The following is a 23,450-nucleotide window of genomic DNA, read 5'->3' on the forward strand; positions in this document are numbered from 1 at the left end:
CTCTTGGGGGGCAGAGGGAGGAAGGGGAGGGAGCAGAAGGAGAAGAGAGCACTTTTTCCCAATAGAAAAACAGGAGGTTGCATGCTAACAGTGACTAAGAACCTCTAAGACTATGTCAAAACTTCACTTCTCCCAACGGGCCCTGCAGGATAAGATCCCTTCCTTGAGATCATCATCTCCTTGGCAACGCTATATGTTGGTTTCTGTTTACACCACATAATGGTCTATACTTTGCAGTTCTTCAAATTCTTTCTTATTCACCTCCTCTACCTGCATAACATCTACTACAGTTCATCAATCAAATAAAAACACATCAGAAGTATTTATTAAGTACTTACTCTGCTAAATGCCCTGGAGAATCAAAGAAAAGGCTGTGCATAGAAAAGGCTGTGTGTAGCAGAGAAAGCCTTGCATCAAAGTAGCCCTTGATTCTCTCTAGTTCTGGTTCTACCTTATTTGGCCAAGTTACTTATCCTCTCTAGGCCTCAGTTTCCTTATCTGTAAATTGAGGATAATAATAGTACGTGCCTCCTAGAGTTGCTAAAAGGATTAAATGAAAATTTACCCTTCTTGTATCTCGATTTAGTCATCAGGATACTGGGATTAGATTAAATGGGAAAATGTTAATACGGAGTATCTGAAAGCAGACAGCAGGTAAGTGAGCTTTACCGTTCTGTCTCTAAGAAGTTTACAATCCAGTTAGGGAAACAAAAATGTTATAGGTGGAAAGATTAGGAAACAAGAGATTGGTGATAACCAAGATGGTCTGAAAAGCAAAAGGAAACATGTTGATTTGAGTACCCACTGCCTGTCAAGTCCTTTCTATGTGATCTCATCTAACAAGAAGAGCAACCCTATATGATCATTTAATATCTCCCATAATCCCATTTAATATCTCCCATAATCCCAAAAGGGGCAGAGTCAAGATTTTAATACTGAGTCAGGACTTTTCTCTACTTCTATAGTTCCATGAGACTGTTCAAAATCAATCTTTTCTAGATCAGGCCAACTTCATGGAGCACTATGAAAGAGCCTGACAGTCTAGAGAGTGTAGTCCAAAGGTGAAGCACCATAAATAACTGCTGTCTGAGCCCAAGACAATTTTCCGCTTATGGTGGGAATAGCTGGGCAGCCAGGTTGAATGACCTGGTTGAATGACCATTTGTTAAGGGTGGACCATGGATCAGACACTGTACAGATATTTAACCACCTCTGTCTTTTCAGCTCTATCAGGTCTCAACAGTGTACCTTTCTTAAGAATAAGCAACAGATTTTGAAGGCTACAGCCTATGTAGGTGCATCCTATCAAATCCCACCTTCACACAGAGAAAATGAAATGTAGAAAGGGACATGACTTGTCAGAGGTCACTAGGCTCCTGAATTTGAACCCACTTCTAACCCCAAAGCAATTATTTATTTTAAGTGAAACAGAGAAGACCCAGGGATGCCACTATTCACGGAAGGCAAAGAAAAATCGAGAATGCAAGGCTGCCCGTGGGGCTAAGTTAAGAGTCAGATTACTACCAAGCTTTTCTTTATTGGTATCATTAACACCAGCCGCTTCCATTGAGAGCTGAATGTCAGACATGGTTCTAAAACTTGAAATTACACAACACCCTTTGTGATACGAGCTAATTACTCCATTTTACAGAGTTGGAAACTGAGGCTCAGAGAGGAGAAGGAATTCACCCAAGGTTACAGTGAGTAGGGTTTGAACTCCGGTTTGGGTGACTCCTGCGGCCCGGCGTCTTTCCCTGTCATCAACAACCACAATAACAAATCTTTTTCGTCCAGCGCTAGTCCGCTTATAAAGGCCTATTGCCCCTTTTTATCTCATTGGCCCCAGAGATAAAAAGATCACGGAGAGCCCCTCCCCCTCTCCACTCCCCCCACCGGAACCCGAAAGCCAGTCCCCAGCACCTGCCCCTCCGACCAGGCGAAACAGGGACCCAGCCCCAGGTGCACCTCCCTCCAAGTCCCCGGCCCCACTACCCAGAGAACCCACAACCCTGTTGCTACTCGCTACCCGCAGGCCGTAGACCTTTATCCGCTCGAGGCCCCCGCGCTCGGGGTCGGGGCCGCAGTTTACCACCGCCTCAGCCCAAGACCACCGAGCTCTGCCTCACCCTGGGCAGCAGCCTGGGCCCGACCTCCATCTTGCCCCGGGGTGTTCACTCTGAGAGCTCCGCCGGGAAACAACTATCCAGTCCCGGAAACGACAGTTCCAAAGAGCTTCTTCGTCCGGAAAGGAAAACCTCCCTGCACCTTGTCCTCCTCTATGGAAGCCGAAAAAGCGGAGCATTAGGAGAGGGATAATTGCCTGACCCATCCGAGAAGAGATGCAACCCATTCCAGCCAGGGAACTTGGAAGGAAAGCGGCCCATATCTAGGAGTACAACGGACCCTTTAGGAAGGTGTCCTCTGCGGGGCGGAAGTGGCGTGGCCTAGTGCGGAAATTCTCGCCCCGGCCCCGCCTCCGCCCTAGGCTCAAGCGAGCTGGGTGTTTCCTGTCTTTCTTAGTCCGGGTTGGAGACTCCGGCGTCCTCCGGCTTTTCATGGTAAGGAGGGCGTTGCCCGCGGACTGGGGGCTCTGGGCGGGCGAGAGAGCGGGACAGAGGTAGAATAAAGGGGGCAGGGACCGAGAGGAGGGGGTTTGATAAGGGGCTGTCGCGATAGGAGAGAGGTGGTTGGGGGAATGGATGGGGGGCGAGGCCGGGGATGGGGGAAGGGCTCTGGACGGAGAAGTGTGTGCGTGTGCTTGTGTGTGTGTGTGTGTGTGTTTGTTTGTGTGTGTAGGGGAGTGCTGTCCCTGGCTGTTGTGGGATCCGGGAAAGGGCATTTGGGCTTCGGGAGTAGATATGTGCATGGATGAGTGGGGGGGCAGTCTCTGAGACTTCAGCGCTGGTCGGAAATGAGAATTGGTGATTGTAAAGAGAACAAAGAGATGTCACTGAAGATGGATATCTGGAGTGGAAAATGAGGATTTGGGCAGGGTTGTGAAGGAGAATGGGTAGTTTATGAGAGGGCGAAGTGGGATTCCTTGGAGCGGAGTGTTCGGGGTTTTTGGAAGTTGTGCTAGAGTCGCTGGGTTTCGGTGAAGTGGGGACGAGGCTTACAAGTGCGTCTGAACACACGGGCCAGTGGAGCGGAGGAAAGAAACCGAGGGAGCCCGCCGGCGGGCGTGCGCTCGGTGCTGGGAACTCCGCGGAGGTATGATGCCAGGGTCCTGAGGTCAGGGTACCTTCGCCCACGGAATCCAGCGCCTTAATTGGCGCCTGGGTACCTATCTAGTCACTTGCGTCGAGACCCGGGGTGGCCACACCCAAGGAGCTGGGGATGCCTCACACTCTTATCTTCTAGCTGTGGGAAGTTTCTCTGTGCTTGGAATCCTTCAAAGGTCTGTTCTTGAATAGCCCTTTTTCCCTGGGTGGGAATGACCAAAGTTCAGCCCAGACCCTCTTTTTACTTGTTTGCCCCAAGTCTTTAACCTGGCAAGTGCAGTCTTTAGGGAACACCGGTCCCAAGGCCAATGTTGAAGAAAAAAATGATTCAACCTGTATCTGACTTTAAACAGCTCCATTTTGTGCAAAGTAAGTTCCACTTGAGGGAGAGAAGTCATTAAAGCAGTGGTTCTCAAACTGTGGTTCCCAGACCAGCAGCATCATCTGGGAACTTGTTAGAAATGGTCAAGTTTTCTAGACCTACCAGACTACTGAGTCAGTCTGGGGGTTGGGACCAGCAATCTGTTTTAGCAAGCCCTGCAGCAGATGAGAGTGATGATTTCTTGATTTGGGCTCTGTAATGAGAGGTGCATGAGAGTGGAAGGCAGAGGATCCTAATAGTTCTGGTACTTACTTTTCTCCCCTTAAAAATGGGAGTGATGATAACCTTTTCCTCACTAGCCTGCTGAAAGAAATAGGCCAATGGTTTGTGTGCTCAACACAGGAAGAGAAAGTAATTCGACAAAACTCTTGGAAATATCAGTGGCTGTCCTGTAAGTTTTGGATGCAAAATAATGCTACAGTTATGTGGTTGGTTGAATTTTTATTTTTCTCATAAATTTATTTATTTATTATTTATTTTTGGCTGCATTGGGTCTTCATTGCTGTGCACGGGCTTTATCTAGCTGCGGCGAGCAGGGGCTACTCTTCGTTGTGGTGCGTGGTCTCTAGGCGCCCGGGCTTCAGTAGTGGCACACAGGCTCAGTAATTGTGGCGCACGGGCTTAGTTGCTCCGCGGCATGTGGGATCTTCTCGGACCAGGGCTCAAACCTGTTTCCCCTGCATTGGCAGGCGGATTCTTAACCACTGCGCCACCAGGGAAGTCCACTGGTTGAATTTAGTTTTGTTGAAATGGAACAACAGACCTCTGAGTTGTAGAAGTGCCCTGATTTGGGGGGTAGAGGGAGTTTTATAGTTAGCCTCAAGACAGTGACTCTTAGCTAGTTAAAGAAACACCTGAGCTTTGTGGCTGCACATTAAAATCACCTGAAGAGCTTTTTAAACACTAGTTTCTGAGTTGCCGCACCCTTCCCCAATTTGATTAATTGTTCTGGGTGAAGCCAAGGCATCACCACTTTTTAAGTGCACCCAGGTGATTCCAGTTCAGTCAAGGCTGGGAAGCTCTGGCCTCGAGGACAACTTGAGCAAAAGGGAAACTACACTAAATACTTAAATATTTATTCCTTGTGGGTTATTCTGAAGATTATGGCTTTAACTTCACTTTACAAGTTAGGAAGCTGAGACTCGGTGAAACCATTTGTCTGAACGTCACACAGAACTGCAGGTTTAGGTTTGCTGAACTCTTATTCAGACCTTCCACACACGTCTCCAACACACACACACACACACACACACACACACACACACACACACACACACACACACACACACACACACACACACACACACACACACACACACACACACACACACACACACACACACACACACGAGAGACAGTTCTACAGAGAGAGGTAGAGGGAACTTCGAAGGGTGAGGGATTTGGTGCCTTTTCTCCTGTTGTACTTGCCTGGGTCTCCTTTCGAGTCAGGGGTTTTACCCCTTAGGCTGATTTTTATTTTTAAGCATGCATACAGTTGCTTCTTGTCTGTGTGTGGCCTGAAGCTGTGAAGCAGGGGCCTGCTTTTGTTTCTGATTTGGTTTGTTTTTCTGTGTGGTCAGAAATTCATAGGGCTTATAGAGCCAGAGGTTGGGGAGCTTCTCCAAGACCAGGAAGTTAAATGTAGGCTGATTGGAGTGGGGCGACACAGAACTTTTAGAACAGCTGGTTGAAATCTTGGCTGCACATTGGAATCACCTTAGGGAGTTGGAATTCTAAAGTGCTATTGCCTAGCCACACCCCCAGACCAATTGCATCAGAATTTCCCTGAGTAGGGCCCAGGCATCAGGATTTTTTTAAAGTGGAGAGCCACTGTTTAGAATCAGCAACAGTAGGCTCAGGGGAGGTGGGAAAGAGAAGCCTGGACTTACTGATCTAACAGGAATAAACTTCTGATTGAGTAGAATCAGTAACCAATACGGCAAGTGTTAATTACCTCTGTTTCTTGTAACCAGTTGTGCTCTCTCCTGCCTCACCTCCCCAACCTCATTAACGATGAAACAAAGGCAGGATCCCAGCAGGGATGGCTGGGGAGGCCTCCGAAGAGAGGTTTGCTGTGAGAGGCATATTGTCTACTGCTTTGTGTCCTCCGCTCCCTGTGACTCAGGCTTAGGGATGAACACAGCCAGAATCTTTTTTCCAAGGGCCTCTCCTAGTATTGAAGTGACTGACCTTTGGAAGGGTGGGCTCTGGAAAGGTTCAGGGCTTTCTCTGTCTCCTTGGAAGTCTCAAGCTAGATCAGGATGGTTTCTGCCTTTCTCTCTTAGTGATTCGGTCGAATGTCAGTAGACCTGGAAATGGACTTCAAAGAGAAGATAATTTGAGACTTGGAGCGCATTCCCAGATCATCGTAGTTTGAGTGTTTTGTGTTGTTCTGAGGCAGGGGCTGGGCTGAGTGCTCTCTGGGGGCATCGCAGCCCTGGAAGGTGTGGCCGCTGTCCCCACTCGCTAGACGGGACTAGACTCAGACAGCTGGTAAGTGGCAGGGCTTGGGGCCTAAACTCAGGTCTGACTTCCAAACCCAAGCCCTCAGCCACACATGACCTGCTGTCTTTCTTTCAGAGCTTTTTTGTACTTTCTGAAGAATGGGGGGTGGGGCCCCCTTCTCAATTTCTGTGTCACAGCTCTGTGTATACCAAGCATGCCCACTGGTAAAACCATGGGCTTGGGGCCAGGCAGGACTTGCCCACATCCTTCACTCGCTTCCTCAAGACACCTCCGTCACCCATGCACTTGGAGAAGTGACTGATTGTCTGTGGGCTGAGGTATCCAAATCCACAAAATGGAAATAACGATAACTGTCTTCCAGCATTGTTTGGATTTAAATAGTAGTATGTGGTGATAGAAATTAAAACAGTGGTATCTCCTGGAAGGGAGGAGTGGGAAAGGGTCAGGGAGGGGCTTTCTGGAAGTGATGGAAATGTTCTCTATCTTGATTTGAGTAGGGGCTACATAGGTGCATAAGTTGACCCAAACTCATCAAACTCTACACTTAAAATACACTTTAGTGTATGCAAATTATCTTTAAAAAGGTATTGGAAAGCAAAAAAGGTACAGCACATAAAATTATACTTTATGACTTTTTTTGTCTGTTTCACAGTAAGTGCCTTACAAAATGCCACACCATTTCCCAAAAACATATTTATTTTTGTATAAATTTAGATCTGAAATAAGTGCTTAAAAAAGTATTTCCGTTTGGGGGCAAATTTCCTTAACTAACTCCCCACCCCCAAAAAAAACCTCCCAATCCATAATTATAAGCTTTTCTTTCCCCCCTGCTCCAGGTCATCAGAGTTTTCTGAAACTCTTTACTCCCGTAAGCCATTTCTGTCATCAAACGGACAGTGTGTCTTTCTGGGGGAAATGGTTGGTCATAACTGTTAGTGGCAGGTCTCTGAGGCCTGATTTCACAGGAAAGCTAGGAGGGAGGCATCACTGCTTCCTCTTGGCCTCTGTCTTTTGTGTTTGACATCAGGCCACAGAGACCCCACGTGAGCTAAGCCTGAGCTTTTGAAAACTTAACCTTCTTGTGATGTTTTCACTTGATGAATGAAGCAGGAACAGTTTCTTGAGAAAACACCTCTCTCTCCAGGAGGCCATTCTTCATCCATGTCATTCTGCAGTGCCCTGACAACAGTGGGTTCCCCAGTGGGTGATTTCCAGGCCACTCTTTTGAGGGGATGGAGGTCAAGCAAGTTGGCCATTGCCTCTACCATCACTGGTGGATGGCAGGTTGCCACCCGTTAGTCCCTTACCCCACTTAAAAAATAACACTTGTGGGGACTTTCCTGTTGGTGCAGTGGTTAAGAATCCGCCTGCCAATGCAGGGGACTTGGGTTCAAGCCCTGGTCCGGGAAGATCTCACATGCCACGGAGCAGCTAAGCCCGTGTGCCGCAACTACTGAGCCTGCGCTCTAGAGCCCGCAAGCCACAACTACTGAGGCCTGCATGCCACAACTAATGAAGCCTGCCTGCCTAGAGCCTGTGTTCTCAACAAGAGAAGCCACCGCAATGAGAAGCCTGCGCACCGCAAGGAAGAGTAGTCTCCGCTCACCTCAACTAGGGAAAGCCTGTGCGCAGCAACGAAGACCCAATGCAGCCAAAAAATAAATAAATGAATAAATTAAAAATGAATAAATAAATTCTAAAAAAAATAACATTTGTGTTTTACCAGCTATAAATGTAATATGTGTTTATTGTGGGAGGTCTGAAAAAGAAAAGCATAAAGAATAAAAAAAAAAAAAAACAGTCCTTTTTCAGTCCAGGGTATAGTTTTAAAGGTTTTGTGTTGTCAGTGCCCTCCAGCTGAAACCACCAAGAGTATGTCTGTAGTCATAGTTGGGTTTGTTTCCTTGGTGCATTGAGGGAGAACTGTGGAGAGTCTCAGAAAGAGGACTCGGGCTTCTGGTGGTGGGTGATTGTGGGAAGGACTCAGGGAAGTGGGGCTTTGCTCTGTGTTGAATGCTGCCAGGAAACAGGGCTAATTCTGGGACTGGGTCTTAGTAATTCCTCACTTGAAGGTGGGAAGGATGGAATGGGGCTCTAATTGGTAAAGAAGCAGCCATGACTCTTACTGGTCATTTTTGGGGGGACAATGTCCTTGTTTTTGTCTGTGTTCGGACATAATTACGGAGTGGCCTCGCTTGTGTCTTGATGCATCAGCCGCCGAGTTGCCTTGTCTGCTGGTGATGTGCTGTGAAGTCATTCACATTCTGTGGGAACCCCGAGGCCTCGGCGTGAGTGCTGGGCCAGCTCCTGGCCAGCAGGGGCTGCCTTCTCAGTGCTGTGCTCCAGATCAAGTCAAGACTCAGCCACTCTTGGAATCTTCAGCTATAGAATGTTCCCTATTCAAGAAATGTTTTCTACTGGGAGTTTGGGATTAGCAGATGTAAACTATTCTATATAGGATGGATAAACAAGGTCCTACTGTATAGCACGGGCAGCTGTATTCAGTATCCTATGATAAACCATAATGGAAAAGAATATTTTAAAAATGTGTGTATAACTGAGCCACTTTGCTGTACAGCAGAGATGGGCACAACATTGTAAATCAGCTAGACTACAATTTAAAAAAATAGAATTTGGGAAAAAGAAGTTTTCTTTGAATACACACATGCCAGCTACCAGTCTCCTTTCCTACGTCTGCTTAGATCAGACACTGCATCCATTTCTCTTACGGGGATGTACGTGGTCGCTGGCAGTGCTCTTTAGGGAGCCTCAGCGGATCCTGCTGTTTGGGGTAGCACTAGTACAGGAAGTCTCCATTTTGCAATAACTTGCTTCCAAGAGTTTTTATGTCTTCTGTTGAGTCCTTAGAAACACTTTTCCCCTGTAAGGGAATGGTAGTTGAGACCCCACTCAATTCCCTGAAAGCTTGTTTCATGGGTAATTCAACTGAAAAGTGGCACTTTTAGCTGTTCCGTGGTGCGTAGCAGTAAGAAAACGAGACCTTGGCAGTGCTTTCGGCCGCTTTAGGATACAGCCAGGGTGTTCATTTATACGAGTAGTGGGCACAAAGGAAGTCCTTGTAATGCAAGACTTGAGTGGCAAACTGGTACTTGCAGGGTCAGCAGTGAAGCCAGTGTATGAGGCTGTCTGCTTGGAGTTTGGGGCAGGTTGGGGAGTGCATGCTCCTCCCCATGGGGCAGCCGACGCCCCAGCTTCCACCACTGGTTCCCCTGCTGGCCTAGTTGGCCTCTGATTTTAAGAGAAGCCAGAAACCCAGATTTTCCTGTGAATTCTCCCGAGTTGTCAATGCTGGGAGCAAACTTTGTTTTCAATGCAGTATACACTTGGACTAAGCAGAACACATCTGGAGGCCAGCTGCAGCACACTGGCTGAAAAAAGTAAATCAGGCCTGGTGCTGTGACCCTAGTGCCCCTGTGTTTGTCCCCTGGCAGGAAGAGATGTCAGGAGAAAGTGTGGTGAGCTCAGCGGTGCCAGCGGCTGCGACCCGCACCACTTCGTTCAAGGGCACGAGCCCCAGCTCCAAGTACGTGAAGCTGAACGTGGGTGGAGCCCTGTACTACACCACCATGCAGACGCTGACCAAGCAGGACACCATGCTGAAGGCCATGTTCAGCGGGCGCATGGAGGTGCTCACGGATAGTGAAGGTAAGCCCAGCCTCCGGGGCCTGGGATGTGCTTGTGGTCGAGGGCTGCCTTGCAGTTCAGAAAACCAACGTGAAACAGGCAGTGTCCACAGGCCCAGGTTTCCTATTGTGCTCAGTGTTACTGGGCGTGCAGGGAGCCTTGAGAGTGAGTAACAGGGAGACTAGATCTAATCGGGGGGGTGGGGGAGGTGGTCAAGGAGGGCTTCCCTGAGGAGGTGACACCTAAGCTGAGAGCTGAAGATGAGTAGGAGTCAGCGGGATGGGGGGTCATAATCTCGACTTAGCTGTTGATTTGCAGTGTGACTTTGAGAAAGTCACTTCCCCGCCCCAGGCATCAGCTCTGTACAGTGGACGCTGGACTGGCTGCCCTGGTTGGCTCTCTTCCCACTCTCTCGGTCATGATTCTGTGATGTCAGAGTGAAACTCAAGTGTGACAGAGGTGAGAGCGTTTTCTCTGGACCGTTGTCCTCCTAGGATGGGTTCCTGATAAAAGACTCAGAAACCTGGATTTTGGAGTCTCAGCTCCCCATTTTCTTGTCTGGTGACCCTAATCAAGTTGTTTAGCTTGTCGTTGTCTCATTTCTCCATCTGGTAAATGGGCACAATGACACCCACCCCAGGGGGACTGCTGGCCCATAGTAAGCATTCAATATATGTATATTCAATGTGTGGGTTTTTTGTTTTTGTTTCTTTGTGTGTTTTTAGTTGTGGCATGGGAACTTAGTTGTGGCGTGCGGACTTCTTAGTTGCAGCATGCGAGCTTCTTAGTTGCGGCATGTGAGCTTCTCAGTTGCGGCATGCATGTGGGATCTAGTTCCCTGACCAGGGATCGAACCCGGGCCCCCTGCATTGGGAGCATGGAGTCTTACCCACTGGACCACCAGGGAAGTCCCCAGTGTGTGGTTTTTTTGTTCTTTTTGTGGAAAGTCATGTTAATGAAGGGCAAAGGATTGTTTAAAATGGTCCTACTTCCCATAACTGCTTCCACCCGCCTGGAACACTCAGACCCCTGCAAGAGGGAGCATCCTTCCTGGGCTGGGTTTATGGGGCAAGTCACATGAGGTTTAAAGATGGCCCCATCCTTCATTCCTTGGCCTGAGCTTGCTTGAGACCAGGCCAGACCACGGCTTGGCTTGACCCTACCTTACCTGTTTCCGAGGCTGGCCTCTGTGCTGACTCCCCTGCCTTTCTCGAGATGGTAGTTCCTGGAAGAGTGGCGAGTTTTGACACAGGGGGTGGGATTGGGGGCTCTGGGCCTGGTGTGCACAGCGTGTTCTCCTTTTCCCCCTTTTTTTTTTTTTTTTTGCGGTACGCGGGCCTCTCACTGTTGTGGCCTCTCCCGTTGCGGAGCACAGGCTCCGGATGCGCAGACTCAGCGGCCATGGCTCACGGGCCCAGCCGCTCCGCGGCATGTGGGATTCTTCCCGGACCGGGGCACGAACCTGTGTCCCCTGCATTGGCAGGCGGACTCTCAACCACTGCGCCACCAGGGAAGCCCCAACACAGCGTGTTCTCCTATCCTAAGAGGACCACACCCTGGACTTTCGGCTAGTGGGGGAGTCTCCCTCTGTGTCCTGGAGAAGCCAGGCTGCTGGGGGACCTGCGGTCCCAATTCCCTGGGTTCCCCACAAACTCGGGTTTCTGGCCCAGTAGCAGGTGAATGAGGTCAGAGCCCCAGAGCTGCCTCCGTGCCCCACCCAGAAAACACCAGGGTTTTTATGAGTAGGAGGATCCCCTCTGCTGGGCCGCACCCAGCATTGCCCGGGAGTATTTGTGGAAATCAAGACAATAGCACCCCAGCTGCTGAAGGAAGTGGACCTTATCTGAGACCCCAGGATTGTTGTGGCCTTTCTTCCGCCCTGCCCAGTCTCTGGCGGGGCTCAGGAAAAGCGGCTGGCTTGCTTCCAAGGCAAAGTGGAAGCCGTGTCTCCTTGAGAGCCCTCACCTTGGTGGCTTGATGCCATGTCACAAAGGAGACAGAGTCCACAAGCTTTCCCATCCCCCAACTGGGAGACGCACGAGAGTGGAACCAGTGGGCCTGCGCAGGCTTCTAAACAGCTGCCAGAGGATGTCCTTTCTCAGTGCTTCGTGGAAAACCCAGCATCTCCAGGGAAGCAGTGCTGCCTTTGACACTCCAAACCTCAGCTATTTCCACTTCACAGAACTCCAGCCCCCTTCAAGTCATCATGAAAAGCTCACAGTATGGCCTTTTATGGGTTTTGTTTCATTTAAGCCTCACCTTAACCCTTTAAGGGGTGGCTGCTGTTGTTACCGATTGCTAAGTGAGAAATCCACATCTCAGAGAGGTGAAATGCTTTTTCAAAAGCCACAGGGCTGGAAATGATGAAGCTACTGAACCCAGGACTTGCTGGCTCTTACTGTCTGTTGTGCGTGGTTTGATGTGGGCCCAGCCCTAGGCCTGGTCGTCTGAGTGTGGCAGCCTTATGGTCCAACCACCAGCTTAGAGATGAAGCCCTTTTGGGCCTGGGATGTCAGGCTGGGTGTCTGGTCTTCCAGCCAGCGCTGGGCTGGCAGAGCGATCCTGTTGGCCCCTGGGGAGTACACTGCCCAGCCTGACCCGTGGCCTAAGCACACCCTTGGATCTACAAAATGCGGTCGATTTTCCGCATCTCACAGCTTCACCCTGGCCTTCAGGCAGGAAGCTTGCCGGCAGCAGTGAAGTTTGCCACAAACAGGCCCAATTGCCGAGTGCGGCTCACCCAGGCGAGTAAAGCCAGCAGGACGGCATGCTGGTTAAAGAACAAGGGCTCTGAAGATACCGAACAGTATATGCATTGTGTTGCTAGAAATCTGTACAGGATACCTGAGAAGCTGGTTGCTTCTGGGGAGGGGACCTGGGGTCCTGGGTGGGTGGCAGACTCTCTTGCACTACACGCCCTTCTGCCTGCCTGAGTTGTGTACCGTGTGCACGTAATTCCTCAGCAGAGAGGAGCATGGGTGTTGGAGGTGGACCTGGATTTGAGTCCTGCTCTGTCACATGGTAGCTGTCCCAGCTAACCGCTACGGAGCAGTTTCCACGTATTGGGCATTGTGCTCATACAGGCTCATGTGCCGTTTACTGGTGATGTGACACTGGGCGAGTGACTTTTCCTCTGAGCCTCTTTCCTCATTTCAAAATTGCAAATGATAATGCTTTTCGGGGCTGTCATGGGGATTACATGAGGACGTTAGAAAGCCCTTGACAGAATGCCTGGCACTTTGGGAGACTCAGTAAATGGGGGCTGTCTGTTATTGCTTTAGTCCTACCTGGGCTGGCGTGTAGAGGGGGCGGGGCTATGGGGAAGGGTCTCAGCACCCTGGGGAGAAGTGGCCTGCCTTGGCCTTGTGGGATGAGGGTGTTGCGGTCTCACGTTCCCCCTACAGGGGTCGCTCTTCTGAGAGAACACGGTGGCAGTGATCAGGCCTTTCCCAGACTCCTCCCCAGAAAGGTTCAGTTCCTGCAGTGCTAGAACTTCTCCCGGAGCCCTTGTCATTGTCGTCATTGGCGGGTGGATTTATGTGGCACCTTTAGTAACACGACTTCTGTCCGGCCCTCACCTGTAGTTGCCTGCCTCATCCCTCCCTGTTGCTTGTAGTACTTTCCCGCCTTAAATGGTGTCTGGTCTCTGGCTAATGTTTTTGGAGTAAGGAAGTCTATACACTAGATCAGAGAAGAGAGTCATTAATCTAATTATCAGTAGACCTTCCCTAGAAAACCAGTGGGGCAGTGTAATAAGCAGGAAAACTGCAGTACCCGTTTCCCTGAGCTCTCCAGGCCTCCTGCCTTATGCAAAATTCTGAAATAAGTTGAAAGCGTTTAAACTGCATAATGTAACAGACTCCCCTGTGCCCCGACTCAGACAAGGACTAAAACGTTACCTGGACCCATGGGGCTTCTCTTTACCCTCTCTGCCTCTCTCCCTTCCAGCGATGACCTCTAAGTAGCTTGACTATGGGGTCACTGGGGTGGATTTCAGTCTTTGCTGCACAGAGTCACCCTCAGAGCTAAACCTTGATGCCTGTCGTGTCCGTCCCCCACCCCCTCCTCAGCCAGATGTAACCGGACAGGGTGTGGTGGGCGTTAGGACTTTAAGAGCTCGCCGTGGGATTCTACGTGGGATTCTAATACGCGGCCAGGGCTGAGAACCACTGGTGTGGGGCTTTGCATGAATTACTGTTACTACAACTGTTTATGTCCGTAACCACTGTATAGCTGGTGCATTTTTAAACATCATATAAACGGTGTTACGTGTTATAGCTTGTACTTAGCCTTTTAGCTTTTGCTTTAGTGAGCATTATGCCTGTGAGATTGATCCATGAAAAAACAGCTCTAGTTCACACATTTCCCTGAAGTAGAGTGTTCCATGCAGTTTATGGATCCATGTTCTGTGATGGTTATTTAGGCTGTTTCCAGCATTCACTGTTAGGAATATTATTCTCCAACACTCTCCCAGTGCACGTGTGGGCTCTGCTTCCCAGCCTTTGCCACATCATGGCACACCCAGAAAATCATATTTTTACTTTGGTGAATGAAGAAGCTCTGGAGTCCCCAGGCCCCAGCCAGCCCCCCGCCAGGGCCCACAGCATTAAGGTCCTACCCACCATTGGGAGCTCTGTCCTGGAGTTGATTCCCAAGCGGGGAATTGGGGATCATATCCTCGGCTTGATTAGGTATTAGCGGTTGTGTCAGTTATCCTCCCCACAGGGGTCTGAATTTTTGCCAACACTGGGCACCTGTCATTGTTTACTTGCTGCCAATCTGATGGTTATGATACAGTACTTTGTTGTTTTATTTAGCATTTCCTGATATCCAGTGCATTGAGTGACTTACGTTTATTGGCCGTTGTGTTTCATCATTTAGCTGCCGGCCAGTATCTTTACACATTTTCCCGTTTTCCTTTTTTTCTTTCTTTGTATAAGTATATGTTCTGGATCATATTTCTTTGTGGTCTTATGTTGTAAATATCTTCTCCCAATCTGATTTGTTGACTTTGATACCTCTAAGTTTTTACATTATTTTTTACATTTAGGTCTTTGATCTATTTCAGTCAGTGGTGCTCAACCAGAGATGATTTTTGACCCTCAGGGACACTTGGCAATATCCAGAGACATTTCTGGGTGTCACATTTTGGGTGTGGGAATGCTATTGGGTGGAGGCCAGGGATGCTGCTACATACCCTATGGAGAGTCTCTCCATAACAAAGAATTACCCGGTCTAAAGTGTCAGTGCTGAGGCAGAGAAACCCTGCCCTAGAGATTCTGATTTAGGAATGAGGCTACTTCCAAGAGTCTGAATTTGTAACAAGGACCCAAGTACCTTAGGCAACTTATGAACAGGCAAGTTTGGGGACCATAAAAATCTAAATAGCTTAGTGTGGAGAAGGAGAGGTCAGTGAAAGCTCCCTGGAGGAGGTGGGGGAGGGAAGGAGAGAGGAAGTACCTGGTCTGCTGGCGGGGCTGGGAGGGGGCAAGCCCGGCGGTCCAGTCCCCCGTCTCTGAGCCAAGCCTCCTCCCAGGCACCCCAGAAACCACGCAGACCCCCTTCCTGGGGGCTGGAACATTCCGCCTCTGGATGCCGCTGCCACTCCTGTCTGTTCTCCAGTGATGATGACATAGGTAAAGGGCTCACCATCAGACACCTATGTGATGGCTGCTGGCAGACCCGGCATTGTGCTCTGTGCTTCCTGTACATCCTCTCATCTTACCTTTATGCCAGCCCAGGGAGGAACCATTTTTAGAACAGGAAACCGTCGGACAGAGAGGTTAAGTGAGACACCGACGTCATCCAGCAAGTAGGTGCAGAGCTGGGTTTCCAGTACAGGCCTGTACTGTCTCACTCAACCCGTCCCAGCGCCTCCGGGTCTACGCCCCTCACTCTTCTTTCCAGCCCTGCCGAAGGGGCCAGGGAGCCCAGGTCGCCCGGACCTGGCTTGGCTTCCCTCAGCTTGTCTATATGCTGGGGACTGGAGCTGACTGTTTCAAAGGGATCGATTCCTGCTTTGAAAGCAACTAAAATATTTTCAATGCTAATTGAAACCTCATGGAGAGTGCGCCTGGCTGTGCTCTTTTTTTTTGCCCTTATTTGTCCAAAGTATGATTCCTTCACCACAAGCATTTCCTGACAGCATTCTTGAGCCAGAGCCCAGTGTCACGGTCCGCCTGTTCGTTTATGGAAACTCTGGACTGTCACTTGGGTAACTGATTTCAGGGGCCCTGTTCTTTCTGAGCGGCTGCGTTGTCCACGCATCAAAGGCAGATGAGGGCATTTTCTTTCCAGAGCAGCTGGGTGGAATTTGTTGCCCTTTCTCCCAAAGACTGAGGTTCTACGTGTCTTCTCAATTTCGGATGATGAGAAGAGTTTTCCTACGAGTTCCTTGCTTGTTCTCTGTGGTTTAGTTCTGCCTCCCCAACTTGGGAGTGTCCCTGAACCTCTCCGAGCCTGTTTTCATCTGAGGAGAATGCAGGGGAATGAGCCTCCATCAACAAGAACTGTTGGGAAGATAATATGGTCTTTCCATACCTCGTCAGCTCTCTGGAAGGAGAGCACTTGATCCACAGTAACAACAGGGGTCACAGGCTGGTGGCCAGCAGGCCCTGCTTTGGCTGCCCTGTGGTGGGTTAATGACAGGTTTTTAAAAAAAAAAAAATCAGTTTACTGTTATTTAGAAGTCAGGAGATTTCACAGGGAAATCTGCATTTTTGGCATCTCCTGGAACATCAGGGGCTCTCTCAGCCCTGGGCCTCACTCCTGCCTGGCCAGTTTTGGCTGGAGCGGGAAGAACCCCCTTGAGGGGTGGGGGGACAGGCAGGGCCTGGCCTGTGGTCCGCCCTGCCCACCCGCACTTGGTTATCCTGTGTGCTCAGGGCCCCTGTAGGCACCTGAGCTGCAGAACAGATGCTGAGTCCGCACTTTGTTGTCTCAGCTAGGGAAAGGAGCAGGAACATAATGTCCAGCGGGCACTGTCAAGGTGACAGGATTCACCACACCTGTGAAGGCCTCGTCCTTGCTCGGATCCAGGGCCTGACTCCAGGCCACACATTTGCTTTGTTTTTGCCGAGGTTAGGGATGAACTTCTTGCTGTACTCAGGAAGCCATAGCAGCGTGGAAGTGCCACGCAGAAGGCTCTGGAGGGATGAGACGGGACCTTTAACCAAAGGCCCAGGAACCGTGGACTGAGGAGTAGTTGCAAAGCGGAACGTGGAAGTGGCCTCGTTGTCAACTCTCCTGGTGATGGCGGCAAAGAACACTAACCAGTGCACTAGAACACCTGAGCACACTTGGTGGGGCTGGACTCGGGGGAGGCGGGCCGACTTGTGACCGGACGTGAAAAGGTGCCTTGGCTGCCCTTGGCCTCTGCTGCTGCTCCAGGGCCCGGGGGCTGAGGAGGATTTGGGAAGACATAGTGGTCTTAGGAGTGGAAACCTGGCTCTTTTCCCAAACTGAGGGAAAGCAGGGGCAGAGAAGGAGTGATTCCTGTGTGAACCTCCTAACTTCCCTGGGCGCTGGCGTTCCCTCACCTGCAGTGTGCAGCAGGAGACCTGGGGCCCCCTTCCCGGGGTGACCCTGCTTATCAGGAAGGCCGGGACTTCTCCATCTGTCTGGCTTCACGTTTTCTCTTGAGATGTACTTGGTCTTCACTTCATCCCTGCTTCCCCTTCTGGTACCTCCTCCTCCCCTTCCCAGGCTCCAGTCCTCTTTCCCCTTCCCAGTAGCATTTGCATTTCAGCGGAGGAATTTCGAGAAGCCGCATAGCAGCCCTGCAGACCAGGGCCAAGACTGGAGACTGGAGAAGACGCTGAGAAGCAGCAAGGCTCGCCTTGTCCCCACCCACAAGGCACGATTTCGCACTGTGCCTGGCTCTGGTCAGCAGCTGGGACGTGTTTCTGTATCTCATGAATGCCAGCGCCATCTCCCCGAGTTAGACTGAACTGCTTGAGGGCAGGGTCTGGCTGGTCACCATTTTATCTCTGATCGCTGTCTTTAGCCACTAAACACTTGTTTGGGGAGTTACGGATGGAATTTTCTGTGGTGGTGCTGGTGAGTGCCTGGGGGTCACCCTTGGGAGTCAGATATCAGAGCCTGCGGCAGTGAGCCGTCTGCTTCCTTAGAAATGGCTCTGTTATTTGGGAGTCTGAAAAAAAAATGTTGTTGAAAAAGGGAATAGATATTTTCACACCAGAAGCCTTTCCCCTGTCAATGGGATGTGCTCATTTGGACCCATTTTATCCAGGTGTGGGGTAGGCCCTCTTGCGATATTCTTAACAAAGGGATTTTTGAGGTACTTTAGGAACATGCTTTTAGGCCCCAGGGGCCGTGGACTTCCCTGGCAGCCCGGTGGTTAAGACTCCGTGCTTCCTTTGCAGGGGCCACCGGTTCAATCCTTCCTTCGGTGTGGCCAAAAAAGTTAAAAATAAATAAATAAAATAAAGGAGCCCAAACCAGTGAGTCTGGGGTGTGCTTGTCCGCAGCCAGCAGGGCCTGGTCAGCCCTTTGCTGGTAGCTGGGCAGGTGGGGCCTCAACCCTCTCTGTGGTCCTGCTCTCCCCGGAGGTGGTGGGAGCCAAGAGACACCCCAGCTCTCCTCCCCCCTCCTCCCACCGCAGGCTGGATCCTCATTGACCGGTGCGGGAAGCACTTTGGTACCATACTCAACTACCTTCGTGACGGGGCAGTCCCCTTGCCTGAGAGCCGCCGGGAGATCGAGGAGCTGCTGGCAGAAGCCAAGTATTACCTGGTCCAGGGCCTGGTGGAAGAGTGCCAGGCAGCCCTGCAAGTAGGCATCACCCTTTCTCCCCGTGTGGGCGGGGGGAGCCCCAGACTCATCTGCCTTTCTCATTGTCCCCCTCCCTCATTGAGCTGTTGTGAGAGTTAATGAGTTGGCCCCGGAGCTGCTCCCCTCTGGCCTGCGCGACCCCCGAGAGGCTTCCCTGTGATGCTGATGCCACCTGACTGCTCTCTGACTTATTTCAGCCCCCATGGTGTTGGGTCCTCTCCCTGTGTGCATTGTAACCCTTCAGTACCGAGCCATGGGGTATAAAACCTGATCCTTTTTCTGGACTCTTTGGGAGACTTATTCTCATCCCACAAGTCATTGTTGAGAGCCCAGCGTAATCTCTACAGACAGACACCCCTCACTCCTCAGCTGGAGCTGGGACAGGACCACTGGGGTCAAGTCTAGGGACAGTAAAATCCCTACAAAACCAGAACACTTCTAGATGTAGCCAGCAGCCATTTATTTCAAGGCAAGTTAAAACATGGCAGAGAATCAGAAGAACCCCTTTGCGTTGTCCTAGGAATTGGATCTGTAAACGTGAGGCTCTTGGGTGGCTCTCCACTGGGGCAGTACCCACAATGCCAGTCTGCCTGAGGAGCTGTTATTTGCCTGAGGAGCTGTTATTTGCACACACCACCCCTGCCGCTACTGCGAGTCTGTGAACTCCCTGTAAATTTAACTGAATGTTGTAGCTTTTACTTTGTTATTTTTTATTTCATTTGTATGTTTATTAAAGTAATGCATGTAAAGCGTTTACCAAGTCAAGTTAGTATTGTAAGCTAGGTTGATGTCAAAAATCTACCATATGCCTTCCACCCACTCCCACCCCTGCAGCAGCCTCTTTTAATTCTTGCAGCAGTTCTTTCTTTACTCACCTGTTTTTTATACTATTTATTGAGTTTTCAGTTTACCACATTATCTACTGGCGTTTCTGTAGAAAATTAAAATTTAGCTCATACACCACCCCCAGCCACTACCAAATTTGCATGCACATATTCCTTCTCCCAGTATAGTTTATCACAGTTTTGATTAAATCCGTACTCAGAGTTTACGTTGAGTCGTGTAAATATTGTTAACAGTTGAGCCACAGAGTATGCAGTGATTATTTCCTTTCTCTTGTAACTTTTCAGTTTGCCAGAATTAGTGATTGCTTCATTGTCTTTCGTTTGCTTGGTTTTCTAAGCGCACATCCCTAATTCAGCCCTAAATTCTCAGAAACTTCAGTCTCCTTTTGGTATGTTCAGACACATCAGGGAATCTCTGTTTCATCTTTGTCTTAGAGACATGCCCTCTGGGTTCCTTTTTGTGGTTTCTGTTAGTCTGAGATTAAACCTCCGGGACTGACCTCCTAGTTTCTGTCGCCCTTATCCTTCTGTTTTCTCAGAGGGTTTTTTCAGTTTTATCTTTTCAACGCTTCTATTGAATTTTTCATTTCTGCTATCGTATTTCTAACTCCCTAGAGCCTTTTCTTGTTCTCCGAGTGCTCTTTTTTATATAGCACGCTGATCTTGTTTCATGGGATGCGATATCTGCTCTCATCTGTCTGATGATACTATTTGAAGTTTTCTTTCTGCTGCCTTCATTGTGTGACTCCTTCTCTTACTTTTTCTCTTTGTTTTGGTTTCAGTCTCATATTTGAGAGGCTTTCTGGGTATAATCTGATGGTCCTTGGTCTGTTGAAACTCAAGAGTAAAGGCTCTGAAACACTGTATGTATTGTTGTCCAGTGGGCTTCAGTGGCAGATGATAAGGCTGGCGTTTTCAGTGGGAACTCTCAATGTCAGAATCTGTAGCCTTATTTTTTTTGGACAGGTGGTTCCCTGTAGAGGAATCCTCCACTCTCTTGCCTGGTAGGTATAAGCCTGACTGGCTGCCTTCTGAGATCTGAGCAGGAGAAGGGGCTGGGGTGGGGGTAGGGCTCACCATTTAGCGTGTAGATCGTTCACTGAATCTCCCCTTTTTGGAATAGCAACTCAGCCCTGTCCTCTCCTGTGCAAACTGCTCCAGGAAAGTGGGCTTTTCTCCTGCCCAGCTGGGGTAGGGGATCCATCTGGAGGGCTCACCAGTGCTTCTGCCGACTAGCACGCGACCCTCTGCTCTTGCCCTGAGCCCACCAGCCTTCAAAGCTGTGGATTCTTTCCCATCCGGCAACTTAGGTTTCAGCGTTCTCCTCCTCAGTTATCACTCACTTGAGACCTGCTTTCCAGACTTGAATTTTTGACATCTTTTGTCTGCTGACCTCACTTTTCCCATTCTTTCTCTCCTCATGGGCTTATAATTCCTCTGCAGTCATTGCAGTGGGGTTTTAGGAGCTTTGATGCAATCATATTTCATCTGCCATGTTCAGGGTTTATTTTTGAGTGGCTTCCTGGGCTGTGAAATGTGTCATTGTTGTTAGTATGTATATGCCAAGCGCCCTGGCATATAACAGTCCTGGCCGAAGAGCGGGTTCACTGGAGAACTCCACTCCTGGTCGTCCCCCATCCTACTTCACTGGTGCTGAGAATCCTCCTCTCTTCCCAGCCATGGCTGCCCCATCTCCCCTCACCAGAGTCCGTCTTTGCCCGGCAGGCCAGCTTAAACAGTCCAGTGCTGGGCAGGCCTCCCAGGCTGAAAGCATGTTTTGTTCCAGCAGAACAAAGATACTTATGAGCCTTTCTGCAAAGTTCCTGTCATCACCTCATCCAAGGAAGAACAGAAACTTATAGCGACTTCAAATAAGGTATGGTGGAGGCAACCTTGTGGCATTTCTTTTGCTACCAAAAGTGGTGGAGGCTCTTCTGAGTAAGTTTTGGAATAAAAATGTGCGAAATTGCCTTGGCAAGGCCTGAGAAGGGGTCAGGAATGGGGGCGTACAGCTCATCTTGTGTTTCTCCTGGTGCTGGCTCACGCAGTCTCCCTCTCCAGCCCCACCCCAGCCAGCAGGCTACGCTTACCTGCCTCTTCAGGTGGATGGCAGGGCTCCAGCGCTGTGGGAAGCCGGTGGTCCTTCGCACCTGCACTCCAAGTGACTCTCTTCTTCCTTTTTTTTTTAAAACAACCCACAGCCAGCCGTGAAGTTGCTCTACAACAGAAGTAACAACAAATACTCGTATACCAGGTAAGGTGTTGGCCAGAAAAGACATCTGCACTCATACCAGCCAGGCCCAGCTCCCCTCGTTCCCCTCAGATGAGGGTGGCCTTTTTGCACCTCTAGAATGCCCAGATGGATTGATAGATATGAAATCTAATTCACACATACCATAAAATTCACCGTTTAAAAATACACAATTCAGTGTTTTTTAGTATATTCAGAGTTGTGCAACCATCACCACTTACCTAATTCTAGACCATTTTCATCACCTCAGAAGGAAACTTGTACCTGTTAGCAGTCGCTCCCCATGTCCCCCCCACCCTCTTATCTCCCCCAGCCCTAAGCAACCACTATTTTGCTTTCTGTTTCTATGAATTTGCCTACACCGGACATTACATATATGTAGACTCTTATAATATGTTGCTTTTTGAGTCTGGCTTCTTTCACTTAGCATAACGTTTTCAAAGTTCATCCGTGTTGTAGCACGCATCAGTACTTCATTCATTTTATGGCTAAAAAATATTCCATTGTTCAGACAGACTACACTTTGTTTGTCCATTCATCAGTTGATGGACAGTTAGGGTTGTTGCCACCTTCTGGCCTTTAGGAATAATGCTGCTGTGGACATGCATGTACACATACATGTTTTCATTTCTCTTGGGTGGATACCTAGGAGTGCAATTGCTGGGTCATATGGTAACTCTACGTTTAATCACTTGAGGACCTGCCGAACTGTTTTCCAAAGTGACTACGCCATTTTATGTTCCCACTAGCAATATATACAGGTTTCTAGAATGCCTTTTGGCTCTTGGGAACATGTGGCTCTAAATCAGGAACTTATGGGTTGTAGGGGTATTCGATGAAGTTACTCAAGACTCATAAACGGACCCAGGATCAAAAGTCTCCCTCGTAGGGGCCTCCCTGGTGGCGCAGTGGTTGGGAGTCCGCCTGCGGATGCAGGGGATACGGGTTCGTGCCCCGGTCTGGGAGGATCCCATATGCTGCGGAGCGGCTGGGCCCGTGAGCCATGGCCGCTGGGCCCGCGCGTCCGGAGCCTGTGCTCCGCAACGGGAGAGGCCACAGCAGTGAGAGGCCCGCATACCACAAAAAGAAAAAAAAAAAAAAAAAAGTCTCCCTCGGGCAGGTCACTCAGCCTCTCATGTGGCTCCGTGGGGCTCTCCTCCATGTCCCCCACCTGGTGCCTCTGCCTGCAGACCCCGTGGTTTCAGCATTTCATTCCTGGCTGTTGCACAGCAAGGCGTCTGCCCCAGCACGCTGGTGAGGAGTGCAGACTTAGAGGCCAGAGCTGTCTTTTTGAGGCTCAGCTCTGCCATTTATTAGTTTTTGGCCTCAGGCAGTCCCCTAATTTCTCTGACCCTTGCTTTCCTTTGAGCTTTGGGGACGGTAGTGCCTTCTTCACGGGCTTACTGTGAGGTTGAAAAGGGATGGTGGAGATGATGGGCCCGGTGTGTGGAAACACTCCCCCACTAGTGGTGGCTGTTAACACCAGCTTGTAATCAACCACCTTATCAAATGCTCTTTTGCAGCAATTCTGACGACAATATGTTGAAGAACATCGAACTGTTTGATAAGCTGTCCCTGCGCTTTAATGGAAGGGTCCTGTTCATAAAGGATGTCATTGGGGACGAAATCTGCTGCTGGTCCTTCTATGGCCAGGGCCGCAAGATCGCTGAAGTCTGCTGTACCTCTATCGTCTATGCCACCGAGAAGAAACAGACCAAGGTAAGTGCCTCCAGAGGACAGTTCTGAGTGGCTAGTCTGAAATCTGTATTTGAAAAACTTCCCTTTCTCCTTGAGCAAAATACACTTCAAGAGGGAAAGGCTCTAAAAATGCTTTCCTTGGCTCATGA

The 23,450-nt window shown here is 49.7% G+C and overlaps 2 protein-coding genes across 4 annotated transcripts in view; one reads left to right on the forward strand and one right to left on the reverse strand.

The window, feature by feature from the left end:
* The window catches only part of UBE3B (ubiquitin protein ligase E3B), a 57,844-nt gene extending 55,471 nt beyond the window's left edge, over nucleotides 1–2,373 (reverse strand). Inside the window, exon 1 of one of the 2 annotated variants that reach the window (XM_081251985.1) lies at nucleotides 2,042–2,373. The gene's annotated coding sequence lies outside the window, so the exon portion shown is untranslated. Of the gene's footprint in view, nucleotides 1–2,026 lie in introns of both variants that reach the window. The other variant, XM_081251984.1, reaches the window with a different exon arrangement.
* A 21-nt stretch (nucleotides 2,374–2,394) lies between these two features.
* The window catches only part of KCTD10 (potassium channel tetramerization domain containing 10), a 32,881-nt gene continuing 11,825 nt past the window's right edge, over nucleotides 2,395–23,450 (forward strand). Inside the window, exons 1-6 of one of the 2 annotated variants that reach the window (XM_081252002.1) lie at nucleotides 2,395–2,558; nucleotides 9,522–9,735; nucleotides 18,338–18,507; nucleotides 21,139–21,228; nucleotides 21,554–21,606; nucleotides 23,127–23,322. In XM_081252002.1, coding sequence (XP_081108128.1) covers nucleotides 2,556–2,558; nucleotides 9,522–9,735; nucleotides 18,338–18,507; nucleotides 21,139–21,228; nucleotides 21,554–21,606; nucleotides 23,127–23,322 — 726 coding nt within the window. In that variant the 5' untranslated portion in view covers nucleotides 2,395–2,555. The remainder of the gene's footprint in view (nucleotides 2,559–9,521; nucleotides 9,736–18,337; nucleotides 18,508–21,138; nucleotides 21,229–21,553; nucleotides 21,607–23,126; nucleotides 23,323–23,450) is intronic. The other variant, XM_081252001.1, reaches the window with a different exon arrangement.

This window comes from Mesoplodon bidens (assembly GCF_964165515.1).
Source record: "Mesoplodon bidens genome assembly, chromosome: 13".
NCBI classification, from domain to species: Eukaryota; Metazoa; Chordata; class Mammalia; order Artiodactyla; family Ziphiidae; genus Mesoplodon; species Mesoplodon bidens.